General features: G+C 44.2%; 1 protein-coding gene across 1 annotated transcript; it reads left to right on the top strand.

Annotated features, from left to right (window-relative positions):
- Nucleotides 1-261: 261 nt before the first annotated feature.
- Nucleotides 262-1,068, top strand: LOC146959755 (GTPase IMAP family member 9-like; the record flags this gene model as incomplete). The annotated part of the gene is made up of 1 exon (XM_085772931.1): nt 262-1,068. A coding segment is annotated over one exon (807 nt), but the record flags the coding sequence as incomplete, so codon positions are not given.
- Nucleotides 1,069-18,983: the final 17,915 nt, after the last annotated feature.

Here is an 18,983-nt window from a genome sequence, read left to right as displayed (position 1 = left end):
CGCGGTCGGTGTGAAAGGACCCGTGATGAAAACCGGGGTTCGAAAAAAAATATTGATGCGCGAATTATTTGCGCGAAAAATACGTCTCCGGTGTGAAAGGGCCTTAAGACTCAGAGTTTGTTGAACCTGCTTTGTGAAACGGACCCCTGGTCACCACAGACTCTAAAGACAGTTGTTGTTTCTCTCTGGAGACGCACTGCTGTAATTTTAGTTTACACTCTGTTAACAACAATGGTCAATAATGAGTTTTAATATTCTCCAACAGATCTCAGGATTGCACTTGTTGGGAAAACTGGAGTTGGAAAGAGTGCAGTGGGAAACACCATCTTAGGAGATAAGGACGCCTTTGTATCTACATTGTCTCCATCCTCAGTGACGGCAGAGTGCAGAAAGGCAACAGGAGCTGTTGATGGTAAAGCAGTGGCTGTTGTTGATACTCCAGGTCTGTTTGACACTGAAAAAGAAATGGAAGTGGTGAAGAGAGAGGTGGCTAAAGCCGTCAGCTTTGCTTCTCCTGGTCCTCATGTGTTCCTCATCGTGATCCAACCAGGCAGATTCACTAAAGAAGAAGAAGAAACAGTGGAGATCCTTCAGAAGATGTTTGGAGAAGAAGCAATGAAGTACAGCATGGTCCTGTTCACCCATGGAGATGACATAGAGGCAGAAGATGTTACCATAGAAACACTGATCTGTAAGAATCAAGCTCTCTGTGGCTTCATCAGCCAGTGTGGTGGAAGATACCACGTGTTCAACAACAGAGACAAGAAGAATCATGACCAAGTCACTGAGCTGCTGAAGAAGATCAACACAATGGTTCAGAAAAATGGAGGAAGCTGCTACACCAATCAGATGTTCCAAGAAGCTGAGAGAGTCATCAGAGCAGAACAGGAACGTCTACTGAGAGAAAATCCAGCTATGGCTCCTGAAGAAGCAAGAAGAACAGCAGAGACAGGCAATTCATTTATCAATGTTTTAAAAGCAGCTTTAATTGGAGGTGCAGCTGGAGGTCCACTGGGAGCTCTAGGGGGAGCTGCAGTTGTGGTACTTAAAGAGTGTTCCATACAGTGATGTTCAATATTAAATATTCATTAAAGGAGCATTATCGCAAATCCAAATTCTTAATTCGGCCACTAGATGGAGCCAGGCGGAGTTTATCAGATATAAACAAGTGGGCAGCTGTCAGAGAGAGAGAGAGCAGCCTTGTTTTGTAAATTTAGTTATGGCTCCCCCCGACCCATCTTTTGCATATTTCAGCTTATTTTATGCTATTACTGCTGTATTTGCGATAATGCTCCTTTAAATATTTTTTATTGATTATGAACATTTTCATTAATCAGTACTAATCATTCAGCATGTGATTAATGGTATACTCTCTAACTGATTCAGAGCTGTAACAGACTGACTGCAACAGTCTGATGAAATCAAACATCATGAATTCAACATGTGATATTTCTGTGTTCAACATAATAATAAACACAAATGTTAAAAAGCAGCTGTGTCTCCAGAACATGATTCTTCAACACACTAAAACATCAGACAGGAACATGTTCTAGTGTCACTCTGATGTGTGGACAGCACAGAGTCCTGGAGCTCAGGGCCCTTATTCACAAAGATTCCTAAAGCTGCATTCATTTCATTTATTGTTTATTTGATTGAGGACAGTGCACATTCATGAACAGTTGAAGCATCCTGTAAGTGTGCCGGATTTAGCTCAGAGCTAATTTCCATCCGCAGTCCTCACACACAACGTTCACACCAGACCTTTTATTTTTGTCGACAAATTGCTCTGTCACTCATGATGAGAAATCCCAAGTCTCTGGCCGTCAGCTGCTTGTCGCTCAGCGCTGATTGGCTGCCGTAATTTATACGTAACTATGACTGAAATCATGGAAACATAATACAACTCCATCGGTACGGCAGAGCAAAGCCGGCTTGACGTTGTCAGTGTTGGTAATAACAGCGTTACTAACGGCGTTATACACTCACAAAAATGAATCATGGCAGAGTTTAGTATTATGTATTTGCATCTATTTGATTTTATTTAAAACACCAAATTTTTAAAATATATTTATTCAGATTACTTAAAATCAACATAAATCTGCTAAATGTGAAAAGAATTAAATTTAATCAGTTAAAACATATGAACATGGTTTAAATATGATGAGCCATAGAGCATCAGTGATTCATTTAGTTAAATTTTAACTAAATGAAATAAGTGTTAACTAAATGAATTTAGTTAAATACGTTTAATAAGTTTTAACTGTTAAAACTTATGTGATTGGTTTACATGAGGGTCACATAAAGATTTCAGTGCATCCATGCTCCACACTCCAGTCCAGTAGGTGGCGGTAATGCAGCTGCCTGTCAACTGCCTTTCAAATTCAAATTCTGAGTCAGTTGAAAGAAGAAGAAGGGCTCTCCGGGGCCTGTTGTTCGAAACCTAGATAAGGGATTAAGCCGGGATATGTTGGTTATCCTGCTGAATTTAGCCTCAAGTCGGTTGTTCGAAAGCTGGATACCTTTATCCTGGTCAAGTTACTATGGTGATTTATTCTCTGCAGCTAGCCTGCTCCAGACCAGGCTAACAGCCAGGCTTAGTTGATTCTGTTGTCTTTATCTGTCAAGTCAGCAGTCACTCTGATCAGAAATCAACGTGTTTCATACAGTTATTTCATGTTCTTATGTACATATTGGCCTGATTTATAAATTAATAAAATACATTTACAATAATCAAAAAACATGAAACATTTACAATATTTATTAGGATCTTTTTTCATAATTAGGCCTTCAAAATTCTTTTCATAAAATATGTTACAAAATAGATATGTCTAAATATTTGTTGAGGTAAGAAAATAAGAATGAAATTGAGTGAGTGTAAGCACATTCCAAATAATTTATAGACCTCATCTTTGTTATTGGCAATTTATTGGAGCACCAAACAGCATAATGTTCTAATATTTAATTAATTTTCACCTTTTGCACTTTTGGCCATGTGCTGTAAACTTTACTTTAGATTTGTGCAATGAATCAACCTCCACTGCTCATCATTAAGGCAAAGTGCACCAACTGTTAATTTGTGAAAGGAATTTGGATTATTAAATTTGTCCGCAGTTGTCCGCTGCGCTCTCTCTGAGCTTTACGACAGCTTTTTTTTTTTTTTTTTTTTTTGAAAGAGGTGTGTCACCTGACGTCAGCATTAAGTTCCTGTTGATTGGAGGAAAGTGGCCACACCTGTCCTCTCATCAGTGAATCTGTGATCAGTCTCTGTGGTCTACTGACGAGAGAATTAGTTCCACCTGGCTTGACAAAGCTGCTGCTCCTCAGCCTGACTCAGCGTTGGAACAACCAACTAAACCAGGATGGACTTATGAGACTTTGTCCAACCTGGCTTTCCCACTTATCCTGGATATCTTTATTCTACTTTCGAACAACAGGCCCCCGGTCTTGCATCAACTGGTAAGTTCTGCTTTTGTTGTGCATTAATTTTTTTTTTTCATTTATCCAACGATTCACTAGTTAAGTTAAAATATTCACAAGTATGTGAGCAGTTAATTAGCCCTGCACTGCAGACTACAGGTTCATGTCCAGACAGCTGTTGCACCACTAGCACTATAAAGTTAGCACCTTACAGTCTATCAAAGACGGTTTATAAACCATATTTTGAGTCTATGGTTAGCACATGTCCGGTTGAATTTGATCGGTGGTAACGTTGCAGCGTGTGTGCATGGAGCATATTGGTTTGAATTTCGGCGCCATGCTAACGGCTCAGAGCAACCACAGTACAGCCAGCACTGGGTCCAGGAACGTGCACACATAGGGCCCAAAGGGTGCTTGAGCCCCTGCCCTTTTTGCCTCGTATTAAAAAGTGCCCTTTTTCTATGTTGTTTTTTTTTGTTTTTTTTTCTCCAATAAATGCATTCCTGTTGTGCATGAGGATGTAAATAACCGCGCTGTCAAAATGCCACGGTTATCTACCGTACGCATTTCCTTGTAATATATACGGTATTGTGTACGTTGGTGTGTGTGTTGTCCGCTGCTGCTCCGCTCCGTCTCTCACTGAGGGGCGGGGGGGGGGGCGGGGGGGGGGGTGCCCCGCGGTGCGCGCTCCCTCACATGCACGTCCAGAGAGAGAGAGAGAGAAGTAGAAGCTGCCTCATCGATGTGTGCCGCACGTAGATGAGACGTGACAGTGGAGCGACTTGTGTCGAATCTTGTGAGTTATAAATCCACCAACATCACTTCCTTGTCGGTTCTGACAAGTCGCCGTCCACTTATTCAACGAGCTTAATATGAGTCATATTTCAGAAAAGACCCATTTGTGTTTGTTTAGCTGACTGCTTGTTAAGAGTTTAGCCCCACCTCGTCCTCTGTCTAACATCACCTGAATGTACTGTAACAACAACAGCAACAGGAGGAATCACTCACTTAGCTTGATTTCACTGACTATTTGAATTTGTTTCCAGATGTTGAGTTACTGGTAATTGTGACTTTGCTGTTGTAAATATTGCAGCTGTTCTGAAACATGCACAGTAGCAGTCACAGTAGTCATTTCTTGGTTTTGTGTGTGTAACCTGTAGGCTTAGCCTACTTCTATTTTGCACTTGCACTCACATGATTTTTTTTTTCTGCAAGCCATGTTAATGTGCCCCCAATACCATATTAGTCTTAGGATACCAGTTCAGAAGTCATGACTCTGTTTCGGGAAGTTGGGAAATTGGTCCAGCATGTTGACTGCAGTCCTGAAGGCGTGCAGGCTTTCTCTACCGACTAAATAGTAACTGTAATTTATTTATTTTGATATTAAGGCCTGAAAAAATTGTACATAGGTACTGCCCTTTTCTGATGTTGAGCCCCTGCCCCTCTATAGTCATGTGCACGTCCCTGACTGGGTCTCTCTCTTTTTCTCCGCGCACGTTGTGCAGTTAGTGAAAATGCTCTGATGCATGAGCATCTGAGTGCTCTGAGTGCACATTTAACCAGAGTTTAAATTTGTAGAAAATGTCAGATATGAAAATCAGAAGGGCAGTATTTTTCAGGTGCTCTCAGCTAAACAAAAGTCACGTTATCATGCTCACAGGGGCATAACATGAGACATTTTTTTAGGAATCAAAGCAATGTCACACAATTTTAGGATTGTTGAAATGCTGGGTATAAGTGTTGAACTATCCAACTGAAAGACTTGTACTTGTTGATGACTCCACAACTGATCAATGTTTTTTTGTCCTTACAGATGCGAATGTGGCCAAATAAAATACCATAATCTACCAGGTATGAGTTACTAAAACATTTGAAGTTGAAACATATCCACTATTGCTGCTAGTATCCATGTAACCAGATTGTCCATGTACATTCACAGGTTGGAAGAACCTTTTGGAAGGCCAGGAAGGCAGACGTTAAATTCTGCCCTAACCATCCAAGAGGTGAAGTCACTGAAAGCCTGGAGGTGAAAAGGGTTCTATTGACTGAGGTGAAGAAATACTGCATGTATTGTCAATGTTTACATTTACCTTTACAACAAATGAACATACAAATATTGATGCAAATTACATTCTCTGTTAAATTTTAATAACAGTCAGTTATATCCTGTCTTTTCTCCTCTCTTTCAGGTCAACTTGGAGTTCATGTGTTTAACAACTGTCCCCTTGATATCGTTCAATGGACAACCTGATTACATTTTTCCGTACCAAAGGAGGATCTGCAGGACAGAAAATCTGCAACATTATGGCATTGACAGCTAAAGTGAGTGTGTTTTTAGTTATTGATTCATTTATCTAAGGTGTGTTTTTTTTTTTTTTTTTAAATGAGTATCACTGTGGATAGCACTGAGACATAACTAATTCTCTTTGTTAATTCTCCAGGACAGCGAATGCAGAGGTTGAGTTGGGGATAACACAGACAACCACGGTCATCTACATGATTCGAGGGGAGGGTGCCGATCCTGGAGACGAGATATGCATGTTGGTGTAGGATGTTCTGCAAAACCTACAAAGTGTCACCCTTGGATGTGTGATGCTTTTCTGACTGATTTATGCACTTAAGATACTCAAAGGACCTCAAGAGCACATTTAAAGTGTTCCAGAAAATCCTGATGGAAGTGGACACAACCAAGCTTTCACTAAAAGTCCAACCACTGAAAATCAAGATGTTCCTGATACACAGATGTTTCCGTCTGGAAAATATAACAAAGTGACTTACTGCAAATTTCAATACTTGTTTGAGTGAACTATGTACATTTTCCAATGTTTTTATTTTCTTTTTACAGTTCTAGGTTGTTATTGCAGCAGAATATTCTCTTCAGATCCCTGCACTTGTGATTTTAGACATGTCAGTGTAGTGGTGCAAAGCGACTCAACTACTTAGCCTTATGGCAGTGTTTTGGATTGCTATGGTTGTGGCTAACAAAAAAAAAAAAATCCTCAAAATGTTAATGAACTGTAAGTATAACTCTTATTCAGGTTGATTTACCGGTCTACTTAAGTAGTGTTTATGAAGGAGTCTCTTATTGGTGCAGAAAGGTCTGTTTACAGTACAGAAATTGTTTTCCATTCTAATATTTAGATCTTTGTTTGTTCTTTTCTTTTAAACACTTGTGAATGAACACTGGTTCTGTGTCCGAAAATGTCTTGGTATAGCTCCTATTTGTGATGTTATGACTTGGTATGCTCAATGCAAGTGGTGTAGTGCGAAGTTGTGTTGCTGCCTTTTGAGTATTTGTAATGCTCTAACTTGACACATCCCTTTAGAAACCTAATAAATAAAATGTTAAATAATACATAAATCTAATGCATTTTGATTGAATTTAAGCTTAATTATTATGTATTTAAAACAAATACACATTATTCATCTTGAATAGGTAACCTAATAGAAAACATTGAATGGATATTAATCATTAGAAATACATACATCTCATGCATTCTAATTAAATTTAAGCTTAATTTTTATGTATTTCAAACAAATACACATTATTCGTCTTGAATAGGTAACCTAATTGTTATGTAATTCAAATAAATATACTTAATGTATTCTGAATACATAATCTGATTAATATGCATTTAGATTCAATAAAATATATTAATACTGAATACATAAACCTGGTGAATATGCATTTCAAATGAATAGGCTTTATTACACTGATGCATATGCATCATGTAAAGTTTATTAGGTAGGTTTATGTTAAAAATATTTAAAAAATCAAATGGAACTTTGTTATTAATTATTTTACATAAATCTTAAAGATTAGGGTTAAATATTTCTGTGAGTGTATTTTTCAGTAACGAGTAATCTAATTAATTACTTTTCCCATCGTTACAACGCCGTTGCCGTTACTGAGAATGTGAAGTGGCGCGTTACTACAGTTCGGTTGAATGAAACGCAAGGTGGTTTCGGCCACACGTCAGCTGCCTCAGATCAGGGCATGACGGCGAGCTAAGGTAACGTAGCTAACGCAGCATCTGAGACCGATCAGCTGTGTGCCAGTGCAGCCTGCAGCCCATGGGACACAGCTCCAGAGTCACAGCGAGACACACAAGTACCCACTCCACCCGCGCAGCAGCAGTATGAGTCCGACAGACGGACTCCAATTATGACGCCTGAAACGGTAAACACAGCTGATTACAGAAAAATTACCGCTGGAGTGAATTTACTTTCCGTCACTGAAAACAGGTTCTTGAATGTAACTCGGTCAAGACGTATCCTCAAGATTTTTTTTGCAGTTCTGTTAGGTCAAAGCTGCTGTAGCTGCTGATATCATGCAGCATGATGATGATGATGGTACAATACAATGGTGGATGGTACAATAAAAAAAGGGTTTTTTCATCAGCATCAGTAGAAATGACGGATAGAGGGGAAAAGGCTTTATGCACAGCTCCACTGCTCCACTGCTCCTGAATCCGTGTGTCAGTCTGACCATTGTTGTGACTACTGAGGTCAGAGTCACAGACACACCTGGATTAATCAGTTTGTCCAATAATGCAAGACAGGAAATAAAGGAGCTGGTTTAAGTTCAGGAAGTAGGGGAGCTGTGCATAAAGCCTATTCAGTCAACCTTTATTTAGTGGGAGCATTGGGGGAAAACAAAAAGTTTTAAAGTAACGAAAAAGTTACTTTCTCAGTAACGCATTACTTTTTAGTTTTTAAATGAAGTAACTAGTAACTGTAACTAGTTACTATTTTTCACTAACTTGCACAACACTGGACGTTGTACAGCACTTGTTAGTTACAAATATGAAGCTAAAATGATTTAGGTGTGTGTGTGTGTGTGTGTGTGTGTGTGTGTGTGTGTGCGTGCATGTGTGTGTAGCTACAGATCCTTACCGCTCAAAGACCAATCAAATTTACATTTGATCATCATGCACCTGCATAAACGCCTAGATTTTTTTTTTCTAAAGAGGCAATATTTCATTTTTTATTTTGTTTTACACTCATATATTCTCATCATATATTATCACACACTGCAATAAAAATATGAAGCTAAAATGATTTATGATTTACCATAGTGTGGTGTGAAGGTGTGTATTTAAAGCAGATATCAGTGGAATGTTTTTGTTAATATAAGTCCTAAATAGTCCTATTTTCCGTCAGCAATCACTTACATGAAGTATTTCAGCCTAAACACGAGTCTCTCCGTCACTCTGCTCTGCTGTAACCCGAGGAGAAAATTTTCCTTGTGGGATACAAGTGTTATCCAATGAGGGGAGAGAACGAAGGTTACGATATTGTAACCCTAGTTATATTAACACAGGCGGAGCCCTCTACTGGACTCTATGGGTATATCTCTCCTCCAATCGCGTATGCGCGATGGCCCACTGAAATTTGCATGTACGTAGCCGGCCAGTATGGCGTGCCTACCTTTCCCGCCCTTTAGCGGGCTATATAAGCAGATGCACCGCCAGCTGCCCTCATTCCACCAAACTTCAGCGTAAGGCGAAAGAGCGGCAGGGCCCTAAGTAGAGGGCTCCGCCTGTGTTAATATAACTAGGGTTACAATATCGTAACCTTCGTTATATCTCACACAGGCTTCGCCCTCTACTGGACTCTATGGGTACAGTAGGCGAAGCCCCGATTTATGTACTCCCTGCCGCGGGAGAGGCTCCGCCCACTGACCACACCAGCTACCGGTTAGGTACCAAGACCCAGTCACCACTTTATTAATCTTAACCACCGTATGGAGTGATAACGGGACCAACTTCATCCCAGTTAGCAGCACCTGACTAGGCTAGGTGAAGTTGTGGTCTAACCTCGCAGGGGTCTCAACCCTAGACCTCCTGCGCACCTCATTGACAGTGTCCTAGCAGAGCACAGTCCAATGCAGGTGCATGACACCCTGTGGGGATCAAGTATTTAAAAACACTTGACACATCCTTCCTCTCACATGTCCTGTGACCCTACAGTGAGCACAGACCTGGAGAAGGAGCCTGATACATCCAAGAGATAGAACCTTATGAACGGGCAGGGTGAAGACCACGATGCCGCCGTACATATGTCCTCAACACTCGCACCACTGAACAGGGCCGTAGACGTCGCCACACTTCTTGTGGAGTGCGCCCGGACCACAGTGGGCGGTTCTCGACCCGCTTGACTGTAGGCTGAGAGGATGCATTCACACATCCACCTCGCCAAGCGTTTCTTGGACAGGGCTCTGCCAGCCGTCCCGTCACCATAACACACAAACAACTGGTCGGTGTTCCTGACAGTGGCTGTTCGGTCGACATAGTATGTCAACGCACGCACAGGGCATAGGAGATGCAGTTTCGCCTCCCTCGAATCCTCATGAGGGGGAGGGTGAAAAGCCTCCAACTGGATGATTCTGGACCGAAATGAGCTCCTTATGTTCTTAGGAAGAAAGGAGGGGTTCGGTTTAAGGATGGCACCACTGCGGTCCCCGCGAAGGAGTAAACAACTCGGGTGGACTGACAGGGCACACAATTCGCTCACTCTCTTGGCTGACGTCAGAGCAAGAAGCAACGCTGTCTTGAACGACAACACCTTTGAGGAGGAGCGTTCCAAAGGCTCATAGGGGTCCCTTGTGAGGGCCTCGAGTACCAGTGGCAATTCCCACTGTGGTACAGAAGTGCGTACCACTGGTCGTAGCCTTCTGACCCCCTGCAGGAACCGTTTTACCAGAGGGTGGGCGAAGACTGGACCTCCGCCCAACCCTTCATGGCATGATGAGATGGCTGCAGCGTAAACCTTAACAGTCGCGTGAGACAGCCCTCTATCAACCAAAAGCTGTAGAAAGGAAAGAGTGTCTCCCACTGAGCATGTCAGTGGGTCCACTTCCCTCTCTTCGCACCAATGCTGGAAACCTAACCACTTAGCCCTGTAACAGGCAATGGTGGATCCAGCCCTAGCCGCTTGGATGGTTTTCACCACCTGCGCAGTCAGCCCAGTCCGCATTAACCTGTCCCTTTCAGGGCCCAGGCTTGAAGCGACTGGCCCAGGATCGGCAGTGCCTGTATCGCGCCTGCCTCCTGTGACAGCGCCCCCCGGATTTGGGGAATGGGCCATGGTGGGGCCGCCATCATTGTGGTCAGCTCTGCGTACCACGGAGCCGACCGCCGGTCGGGAGCCACCAGAATGACCCTCAGCCGCTCCACTCTCACTCTCTCCAGTAGCTGGGGGATGAGACGGAGGGGGGGGAAGGCATAAAGTAGCCCTCTTGGCCATGGAGTGTGTGCAAACGCGTCCACCCCCAAGGGTGGATGGTCTTGCGGGCTCAGGGAGAACCAATGGGGGCAGTGGGTGTTCGACCTGTTGGCAAACAGGTCCACCGTTGCCCTCCCGAATCGTGTCCAGATCTGCTGTACCACTTCTGGTTGCAGTCTCCACTCGTCTTCCAGGGGGCCGCCCCTTGACATGAGGTCGGCCCCCTGTTCTCGATTCCTGGAACGTGGAGGGCTCTCAGAGATTGTAGGTGCTCTGAAGCCCATGACCACAGGTTCTCCGCCATCGCTAACAGGGCAGCGGAATGTACACCGCCCTGTCTGTTCATGTAAGCGACTGTGGTGCGATTGTCGGTCCTCACCAACACGTGTCTCCCCCTTAACAGGTGACTGAAGTGTTGGAGAACCAGGAACACTGCCTGTAACTCGAGGAGGTTGATGTGGCGGTCCTCCCCCGGAGGCCACACACCACCTATCGCCCTCCCCAGGCAGGTGCCTCCCCACCCCATCAGGGAGGCGTCCGTGAACACCGACATGTACGAGGTACTGCAGGTTGCCCCACACTGTTGGGGGGACCGTCAGCAGCCGAAACTTCTGCCTCTTGAGGTCTAAGCGTAGGCTGGCGAACCATCTCTGCAGGCGACGCATGTGCAGCAGTCCTAGTGGAACCACCGGGTGAGCTGCTGCCATGTGCCCCAGTGCTTGCATGACGGTCAAGGCTGTGACACGTGGACCCTGTTGCAGCTTGAGAACCTCCTGCTGTAGGGCTGTCCGTCTGGACTCCGACAGAGTGGCTCTCAGGCTGACAGAGTCGAGCACAATCCCCAAGTATTCGGCCCGCTGGTTTGGTTGGGGGTTGCTCTTCTTCCAGTTGATGGCAAAACCCAACTTGGTCAGGTGAAGTATCAACTGAACTGTGTGAAAAATGGCCCATTGTTTGGACCTGGCCATCCCGATGAGGTCGTCCAGATAAAAGAAGACCCTCATACCCTGGCTGCGCAGCGGTTGTAGCGCTGCGTCCACACATTTGCTGAACGTACTAGGGGCCAGGGAATAGCCCAATGGCAGCCTGTTGTATTCGTAGGCTGTTCCCTGGAATGCAAAACGTAGGAACTTCCTGTGTTTTGGTGCCACCTCGACGTGAAAATAAGCGTCCTTCAAGTCGATGGTTGAGAACCAATCGCCTGGTTGGACGAGTTCCAGCAGCCTCCTTGTGGTTAGCATGCGGAACGTTTTGCGACCGATACGTGTGTTCAGGGCACGGAGGTCCAGGATGGGTCTGTAGCCCCCTGTCTTTTTGGGAACCAAAAAGTATGGGGAGTAAAAACCTCGTTCCTTGTCGTGAAGAGGGACAATTGACACGGCCTGTTTTGATAGCAGGTCCTGAATTTCCCCCTCGAGGAACTCTATCTCTTGTTGAGAGGATAGATTCATCTCTTGTATGCCCCTGAACGCTGGGGGGAGCCCGCAGAACTGGAGAGAATATCCTAGTCTGAGGGTCCTGTCCAGCCAGTCTGTCAGTACGCAGCTGCTCTGCCATGCTTCGTAAAAACACGTGAGAGGACGCGCAGACAGCTGTGGAGCAGCTTCTAGAAAGCTGTGGTACACAATTTCGGCCCTCTCCGCCGCCAAACCCGCCATAAACGGGAGTTTGGCCCATGGGGGGCCCTCTGTGAAAGGGCTGAGTCGTCCCTGAACACACCAGGCCCGTTGTCCGAGCTCGCGGGGCCGTCCGTGAACGCATCTCTGTTGTCCGAGCCGGCGTGGTGTCACCTGAACGCACCACCGCCGCCCGGCACCTCACCGTCATGACGTCCCTGCTGCTGTTAGATCCGCCCGTGGAAATAACAGCCACAGGACCAGAGCGGTCAGACACGTTGGCCGCTCCACTGCTGTTTACCGGGGAGACAGTTCGTGTTAGCCCGGCCGCTTCACTGGAGCGGCGTGGGTTAGACGAGCATGAGGCAGCCATCTCATTGTCCGGAAAACACCGCTGTAGCCGTTAGCTCGGCGGTGACAACCATCGCTCGTCAGCCGGTCAACACGCTGAGCCAGACGCACCGTGGAAGTGACACGGTGTCGGCTAGCAGCGCGCGGGGCTAACTGTGTGGTCGCTACAACCAGTGGGGAGCGATGTTTTCTTGTGCAGCCTCGCCGGTTGTAGCGCTCATATAGAGGGACAACGGTAGCTTTTACCCGGTTGACAACGGTGCTCCGCTCTACCGCGTCTCCCACAACGGGGACGGTAGAGGGTGTGTTGTGTGAGTGTGCTTGTGAAACCGTGACCGGGGGCCTTGCTTGCCGGGCCCGCTGCGGGGATGTGACGGTGTAACACAAGCCACCGGCAGCCTGACCGACGGTGTAGCGGTGGCTACACCGGCCGGGGCTGCGCGGCAAGCGGGGAGCATGGTGGAGGTGGGAGGGGAATTTTTGCTCTGTTAGTGAAGTAACATGTTTTAACTAGAAAATTTCCTCTCGGGAAATTTTGAATGGGCCGCGGGGCTACTGCCGATTTTGCCATCTCTGTCAACATGGGAATCAAACCCACGATCTTAAGCGCAAGACAGAGCTGATCAGACAGACACATGATCATCTTTCTATAAGCACTGATATGGAGGAGCTGTAACCACATTAGGTTACCTGTGTGTGTGTGTGTGTGTGTGTGTGTGTGTGTGTGTGTGTGTGTGTGTGTGTGTGTGTGTGTGTGTGTGTGTGTGTGTGTGACACCAACAAGGTTTAACTTTAAAACCAGATGAAATCATGGTTTAAGTTTAAATTCTGTTGCACGTTAACTGTGTTTTAATCACATGAAGGTGTGTGTGTGTGTGTGTGTGTGTTTGTGTGTGTGTGTGTGTGTGTGACTGTAATCACATGAAGCTGGCTCTAGAGTCTGTGTGTGTGTGTGTGACTGACTTGTCACATAGTTAGTTAGTAGCTGCATCCTGTGTCAGTCTGATTTAGCTGTGTCTGTGTTTATAAACATTTAAACGAGCGCCAGGTGGATTGTTTATGAAGTTAACGAGCTCTGGCCTGAGGATCAAAGAGGTTACCACGGCGATAGGGGCCCCCGCAGGCTGAGACAGACAGAAACGTGGAGAAAAACAGCCATTTTCTGCCTCTAAACCGGTCTCACAATTAGGCCTAGCATGAGAAAACGGTAACTCCTATCAGAACAAAACACAGATCAACGTTGCTCTAAGGACTTACTGAAAATTTCGGTACGATTTGGTGTTTCTACAGTAAATATTTTGGCGACGCTGGCAGTTTTAAAACATCAGGCCGTTCTGCTCCTCTCAGAAAATATTTGTATTGGACTCAATGAGGAGCAGGGACAGACGTGGCCGCACTCAGAGGCTGATTCTGTAAGTTCTGTAAGTCTCTCTGATATTTTGAGCACATGACATGAGAGATAACAAGTTTGTCTTACAAATTCTGAAAAAATTATGTCTGTAGAGTGTAAATTGTGGCCGTGGTCACAGTTTATCCAGAAAAAATACAGAATGTTTCTTCACTCTCTCCCACTCTAACCGATGATGTCACGCACTCTGACACGAACATTCTGTCCAATACACACCCATTATAATCTCATAATTTCTCCAAAAATGATCATGGTCATTGATCAGGGATTGATCAAAAACTATATGACCTATCAAAACGTGGAGTAATACGACAATACACAAGACTTGTGTCTACTGTTTAAAGTTTAAATGGAGTCTCTAGGTGAAAGTATGCCTGAGCAGTAGACGTTTGTTAAACTCCAATGATTGGTCTTTTTTTCCCGCCCGTCCCATTGACTTACATGCAAAAATTTTGCGCAGTAAATCGCGACTTACGTCGCGAAATATTCGTACACTGTTGAGAAAAGTAATAGCACAGCGATCCCGATCAAGCCGCACGTTTTGATATATAATATGTCCTGCAACTCTTCGAGTTGCAGGACTAGTAGCGGACCGAAAGTCGGCCGGAAGTGGAAAAATAATAATAACTAGAAAATTTCCTCTCGGGAAATTTTGAATGGGCCACGGGAGCTACTGCGGGTTGTGCCATCTCTGTCAACATGGGAATCAAACCCACGATCTTAAGGTCAAGACAGAGCTGATCAGACAGACACATGATCATCTTTCTATAAGCACTGATATGGAGGAGCTGTAACCACATTAGGTTACCTGTGTGTGTGTGTGTGTGTGTGTGTGTGTGTGTGTGCGTGTGTGTTTGTGTGTGTGTGTGTGTGACACCAACAAGGTTTAACTTTAAAACCAGATTAAATCATGGTTTAAGTTTAAATTCTGTTGCACGTTAACTGTGTTTTAATCACATGAAGGTGTGTGTGTGTTTGTGTGTGTGTGACTGTAATCACATGAAGCTGGCTCTAGAGTCTGTGTGTGTGTGTGTGTGTGTGTGTGTGTGTGTGTGTGTGTGTGTGTGTGTGTGTGTGTGTGTGTGTGTGTGTGTGTGTGTGTGTGACTGTAATCACATGAAGCTGGCTCTAGAGTCTGTGTGTGTGTGTGACTGACTTGACACATAGTTAGTTAGTAGCTGCATCCTGTGTCAGTCTGATTTAGCTGTGTCTGTGTTTATAAACATTTAAACGAGCGCCAGGTGGATTGTTTATGAAGTTAACGAGCTCTGGCCTGAGGATCAAAGAGGTTACCACGGCGATAGGGGCCCCCGCAGGCTGAGGCAGACAGAAACGTGGAGAAAAACAGCCATTTTCTGCCTCTAAACCGGTCTCACAATTAGGCCTAGCATGACAAAACGGTAACTCCTATCAGAACAAAACACAGATCAACGTTGCTCTAAGGACTTACTGAAAATTTCGGTACGATTTGGTGTTTCTACAGTAAATATTTTGGCGACGCTGGCAGTTTTAAAACATCAGGCCGTTCTGCTCCTCTCAGAAAATATTTGTATTGGACTCAATGAGGAGCAGAGACAGACGTGGCCGCACACAGAGGCTGATTCTGTCAATTCTGTAAGTCTCTCTGATATTTTGAGCACATGACATGAGAGATAACAAGTTTGTCTTACAAATTCTGAAAAAATTATGTCTGTAGAGTGTAAATTGTGGCCGTGGTCACAGTTTATCCAGAAAAAATACAGAATGTTTCTTCACTCTCTCCCACTCTAACCGATGATGTCACGCACTCTGACACGAACATTCTGTCCAATACACACCCATTATAATCTCATAATTTCTCCAAAAATGATCATGGTCATTGATCAGGGATTGATCAAAAACTATATGACCTATCAAAACGTGGAGTAATACGACAATACACAAGACTTGTGTCTACTGTTTAAAGTTTAAATGGAGTCTCTAGGTGAAAGTATGCCTGAGCAGTAGACATTTGTTAAACTCCAATGATTGGTCTTTTTTTTCCGCCCGTCCCATTGACTTACATGCAAAAATTTTGCGCAGTAAATCGCGACTTACGTCGCGAAAAATTCGTACACTGTTGAGAAAAGTAATAGCACAGCGATCCCGATCAAGCCGCACGTTTTGATATATAATATGTCCTGCAACTCTTCGAGTTGCAGGACTAGATGCGAACCGAAAGTCGGCCGGAAGTGGAAAAATAATAATAACTAGAAAAAGCATTTCCAAGAATGGAAATGGTGTGACTGCTGACAGCAACTGAACGCTGTTGCAGAATTAGCAAATAGTGCAAGCTGTGATCACCATACAAATGTTTGACCAAGGTCAGAATCGAACCCACATCCTCATGGTCATTAGACTTCCACTCTGCCTCTAGGCCACAGTGCACACACAGTTGCAGAGACTGTTGTCTGTTAATGATCTGCACACTGTCAACATCAAGAAAGCTTGAGAGTCAAGCTTGAATGACTTAGAATGAAAATGTCTGTGAATTTCAGGCTGAGCACTAACCATATGGCCACAGAGAACCTGAGTTACAATGAGCTTTATACTATGAGGAATCAAAGACTGTCCAATGACAGCTGAATAATTGGAATCAAAAGTCAAGCAATGAAGTGAAAAGACTGAGGCAGGAATCGAACCCATGACCATATGATCACTAAACCTTTACTCTGCCACTCGGCTACAGAGAGCACACTGCTTTCAAGACTGTTGTCATTCATTGTAATGTGATGATGTGCTGCAAACTGGTACGAGTAATCAAGGAGATAACAAACACCTGTAACCAATTGAAGGCGGGGGAGGAGAGCAGAATTCAACATAACATAACAAAAGTTCTTCCCTTGGATTCGAACCAGTGACCTTAGGGTTGGCAGGCAGTTACCCTAACCCCTACACTACAGTGGAGTCGTGAAGAAGAGAGGTTGAGACTTTGATGAATGTGAGATTTTTTGTGAAAAAGTTAAATATTTGAAAAAGTATAAATAGTTAAAAAGAGAAAAGTAATGCCGATAAAGTTCAAAAAAAGCTGCACGTTTTGATATATAAATTGTTGAAATAGCACAAAGTATGAAGGACTAGAAGAAGACCGTAAAAAGGCGGAAGAAAATGGCCAAACAGAAGAACAATAGTGTGACTGCTTCAGCAGTCACACTAATAATAACTAGAAAAAGCATTTCCAAGAATGGAAATGGTGTGACTGCTGACAGCAACTGAACGCTGTTGCAGAATTAGCAAATAGTGCAAGCTGTGATCACCATACAAATGTTTGACCAAGGTCAGAATCGAACCCACATCCTCATGGTCATTAGACTTCCACTCTGCCTCTAGGCCACAGTGCACACACAGTTGCAGAGACTGTTGTCTGTTAATGATCTGCACACTGTCAACATCAAGAAAGCTTGAGAGTCAAGCTTGAATGACTTAGAATGAAAATGTCTGTGAATTTCAGGCTGAGCACTAACCATATGGCCACAGAGAACCTGAGTTACAATGAGCTTTATACTATGAGGAATCAAAGACTGTCCAATGACAGCTGAATAATTGGAATCAAAAGTCAAGCAATGAAGTGAAAAGACTGAGGCAGGAATCGAACCCATGACCATATGATCACTAAACCTTTACTCTGCCACTCGGCTACAGAGAGCACACTGCTTTCAAGACTGTTGTCATTCATTGTAATGTGATGATGTGCTGCAAACTGGTATGAGTAATCAAGGAGATAACAAACACCTGTAACCAATTGAAGGCGGGGGAGGAGAGCAGAATTCAACATAACATAACAAGAGTTCTTCCCTTGGATTCGAACCAGTGACCTTAGGGTTGGCAAGCAGTTATCCTAACCCCTACACTACAGTGGAGTTGTGAAGAAGAGAGGTTGAGACTTTGATGAATGTGAGATTTTTTGTGAAAAAGTTAAATATTTTAAAAAGTATAAATAGTTAAAAAGAGAAAAGTAATGCCGATAAAGTTCAAAAAAAGCTGCACGTTTTGATATATGAATTGTTGAAATAGCACAAAGTATGAAGGACTAGAAGAAGACCGTAAAAAGGCGGAAGAAAATGGCCAAACAGAAGAACAATAGTGTGACTGCTTCAGCAGTCACACTAATAAGAAGAAAAAATCCACACAATAACAGTAGTGCCCGGGCTTCGCCCGGGCACTGGTCCCTGCAGCTATTTCATAGCTGTAGGGATCAGTGCCCGGTGCGATTGCCCGTGGCCCTAACTAGAAAATTTCCTCTCGGGAAATTTTGAATGGGCCACGGGAGCTACTGCGGGTTGTGCCATCTCTGTCAACATGGGAATCAAACCCACGATCTTAAGGTCAAGACAGAGCTGATCAGACAGACACATGATCATCTTTCTATAAGCACTGATATGGAGGAGCTGTAACCACATTAGGTTACCTGTGTGTGTGTGTGTGTGTGTGTGTGTGTGTGTGTGTGTGTGTGTGTGTGTGTGTGTGTGTGACTGTAATCACATGAAGCTGGCTCTAGAGTCTGTGTGTGTGTGTGTGACTGACTTGACACATAGTTAGTTAGTAGCTGCATCCTGTGTCAGTCTGATTTAGCTGTGTCTGTGTTTATAAACATTTAAACGAGCGCCAGGTGGATTGTTTATGAAGTTAACGAGCTCTGGCCTGAGGATCAAAGAGGTTACCACGGCGATAGGGGCCCCGCAGGCTGAGACAGACAGAAACGTGGAGAAAAACAGCCATTTTCTGCCTCTAAACCGGCCTCACAATTAGGCTTAGCATGACAAAACGGTAACTCCTATCAGAACAAAACACAGATCAATGTTGCTCTAAGGACTTACTGAAAATTTCGGTACGATTTGGTGTTTCTACAGTAAATATTTTGGCGACGCTGGCAGTTTTAAAACATCAGGCCGTTCTGCTCCTCTCAGAAAATATTTGTATTGGACTCAATGAGGAGCAGGGACAGA

The sequence above is a fragment of the Trachurus japonicus genome, unplaced genomic scaffold (assembly GCF_045865225.1).
Source record: "Trachurus japonicus isolate A0001 unplaced genomic scaffold, Traja_1.0 AP031100.1".
NCBI lineage: Eukaryota > Metazoa > Chordata > Actinopteri > Carangiformes > Carangidae > Trachurus > Trachurus japonicus.
The sequence above is the reverse complement of the archived record's forward strand: the minus strand, read 5'-3'. Positions and strand labels throughout refer to the sequence as shown.